The sequence below is a fragment of the Gekko japonicus genome, unplaced genomic scaffold (assembly GCF_001447785.1).
Source record: "Gekko japonicus isolate JY-2015 unplaced genomic scaffold, Gekko_japonicus_V1.1 scaffold1928, whole genome shotgun sequence".
Lineage (NCBI taxonomy): Eukaryota > Metazoa > Chordata > Lepidosauria > Squamata > Gekkonidae > Gekko > Gekko japonicus.
Genome location: NW_015170339.1, coordinates 277,907 through 280,448, shown reverse-complemented (window position 1 = coordinate 280,448; position 2,542 = coordinate 277,907). Strand labels below are relative to the sequence as shown.

The window sequence follows — 2,542 nt, the reverse complement described above, 5'->3', positions numbered from 1 at the left end:
TGAATCGAGCAGTATGTGTTATCTCCTTTTGCTTCTTAGATGAATATTTCATTTAATATCACTCAGATATATGTACCAGGTTATCTGAATGTTCCAGTTTACCAGTTTTTCACTCAACCCTTGCCCACCTTGGCTTATTAAGATTAGCAAGCAGAGATGTGTGCTTTTGGCTTCTTCTGTTATTAAAGTCTCCAATGTGTATATTCGAACTCTTGTCTAATCGAACTCTTGTCTAATAGTTGACTATTTAGACTCCAGGCAACTCTTTGATTCTTCGATGAATAATTTTCAAGTCTCACCCCAGCAGAAGATTCAACCTATGATTTGGTATAGAAATTGCATTAATTTCCTTAGTGGATGATCTCTGGCTTGACAGAAGGAAAGTAGACCCTGTTCATTCTCTCAGCAGCATAGCAAATCATCAGATTACTCTCACACGACTAAGAAGATCTGAAGTTGGGACAGTACTTTATAGTGGTTCTTCTAGCTGAAGTGCTGTTTTTGAAGGTAGCACTGTGTGATTGTGGGTTGTAGTGGAAAAAGAGGACACAAGGTCCATCATCTGCAGTTACCGTCTATGCACAGCTGCTTTATGAAATTGTCCGTACACCAGAATATCAATGAGCCTGATTCAAGGTGATATTTATTACCTATAAAGCCTAACACATTATCTGCAGGAAGGGCACAGCAACACCGCAGATCTACAGCTAAGCTCAATCTTCTGAGAGAATAACAAGACAAAGCCTCACATAAGAAAATCTAGATCTAAAAAGCAAGCAAAGGCTCTCAGAAATTCTAACCTATTTGGGAGAACAGATACTTGATTTTTTCAGGGAACATGTTCCACTTCTCTGTTACACATGACTCACAGTCTAAGCCAAACCCCAAGTTCCAGGTGGTTGGCATCCATATACCTACGATTTCAAGCCATTTCCATATTGTCCAATTTGGGTTGATTCTGGTGTTCGTTTAGCCGATTTACCAAACTGAATCACACTTGCAGCATCGTCTAAAAAGAGAGAGAGAGAAAATGAGGACTCAAAGTATTGATATCAATAGCTTAGCTTTCTTCACTTTCACGTATATGAACGGTACTTTAAATCTAAATAGCATTGATCCAGTTGAGAAATATGATACCAGTCCAGCTGAATATCCACAGATGTGTTTGTGTGGTCTCTGCAGAAATCCACCATGAATGACATGAAGATATTATAGCTATATTGTAATTTGTGATTTGCGTACATCATTCACACAGCAGAACAATAGTGAGAGGGGCAAGAACTGCAATGCTATTTGTGTTCAGTAAAGTGAGAAAGAGTCTCTTTCCGATTCAGCTTCCTTGCTACATGCCGCAGTGAGTCTATGGAAGCAGACTGAACAATCTTCTGCATAAAGTAATGATTCACAAAACGACACAGAATAGTTTTGTTTCCAGTTCTATTTGTGGAGCCTCAAACAGTAAAAATCCATTTCATTCAGCTGCCCCACATTACTTCAGTCGTCTTCAACTACTTGCACTACTATTTGTTAACATGTGCTGTCCAAGGGTGAGACACCATCATGATGCCAATGACACTCAAACTCTGTTTTTCATTTTCATAAGATCCAGAGATGGTCAGAGATATTCTGAATAGGAACCTGGAGTCAGCAATGGGGTAGATGAGGGCTAAGCCACCTTATTAAATAATAAACTGAAGCTCAGTCCAACAAGACTGTTAGCAGGTGTCTCAATAGTACCAGAAGGTGGTATTCAGCCTATGCTAGATGGCATAGCATTGCCTGACGTGTTTACAGATTGGTCCTTGTCAATGGAAACCCACGTGGCTTCCAAGCACGAAGCACCTTTCATGAACTTGACTGGTGCACAAACCACACCTTTCTTGGAAAGCGACCAGCTTGCAGCAGCTATCCGTTTTCTGATCACATCCTGACTAGAATACATGATTACTTTGATCAGTTTGTACAGTTTGTAGTTTGACAATCCATTCCACTGGCAGAATTATGTAGCTTAGTGAGGTGTGGGAGAGGACTATCAGCTGTATCAGATGCTGTGATGAAATCAGGAACTCTTTTCCAGGTTTACTAGAAAACCATGATAGACGAGGCCATTTATCATTTTCCTGACATCCTTCTCCCTCCACCTGGACATGTGGAAGTGTGTGAACAGACTGCCAAGATACAGGCAGAGATGGTTCTTCAAGAGATCTTCTGGCATCTTCAATTATCTTCTAGTAGTAACTGATCATGCTTGTCAAAAAGGGAAATCAGAATTAAGTCTTTCTGGTTCTAGAAAACTTTTTCAAGCCAGCCATTCACAGCAGCCACTCCTTTTAATGGTTCACTATTGGTCTTCAAAACAAAAGCAAATTCTGTTCTCACTTGAAAGTATCTTGCATGAATGTACACCTACCTCTCACATAACTGCACTGAGATGCAATAGATTATCCTCACCAATATAATCACCACTGTAAAACAGTATTTAAGGTTTAAGCTTCCAGTTTCTCACAGAATGAAATAACAATACAATGTACTGCCACTTACT

General features: G+C 39.8%; 1 protein-coding gene across 1 annotated transcript in view; it reads right to left on the bottom strand.

The window, feature by feature from the left end:
* Positions 1 to 2,542, bottom strand: part of MORC2 (MORC family CW-type zinc finger 2) — a 60,881-nt gene that overhangs the window by 44,949 nt on the left and 13,390 nt on the right. The window contains exon 5 of the mRNA XM_015418168.1: positions 919 to 1,009. Coding sequence (XP_015273654.1) covers positions 919 to 1,009 — 91 coding nt within the window. The remainder of the gene's footprint in view (positions 1 to 918; positions 1,010 to 2,542) is intronic.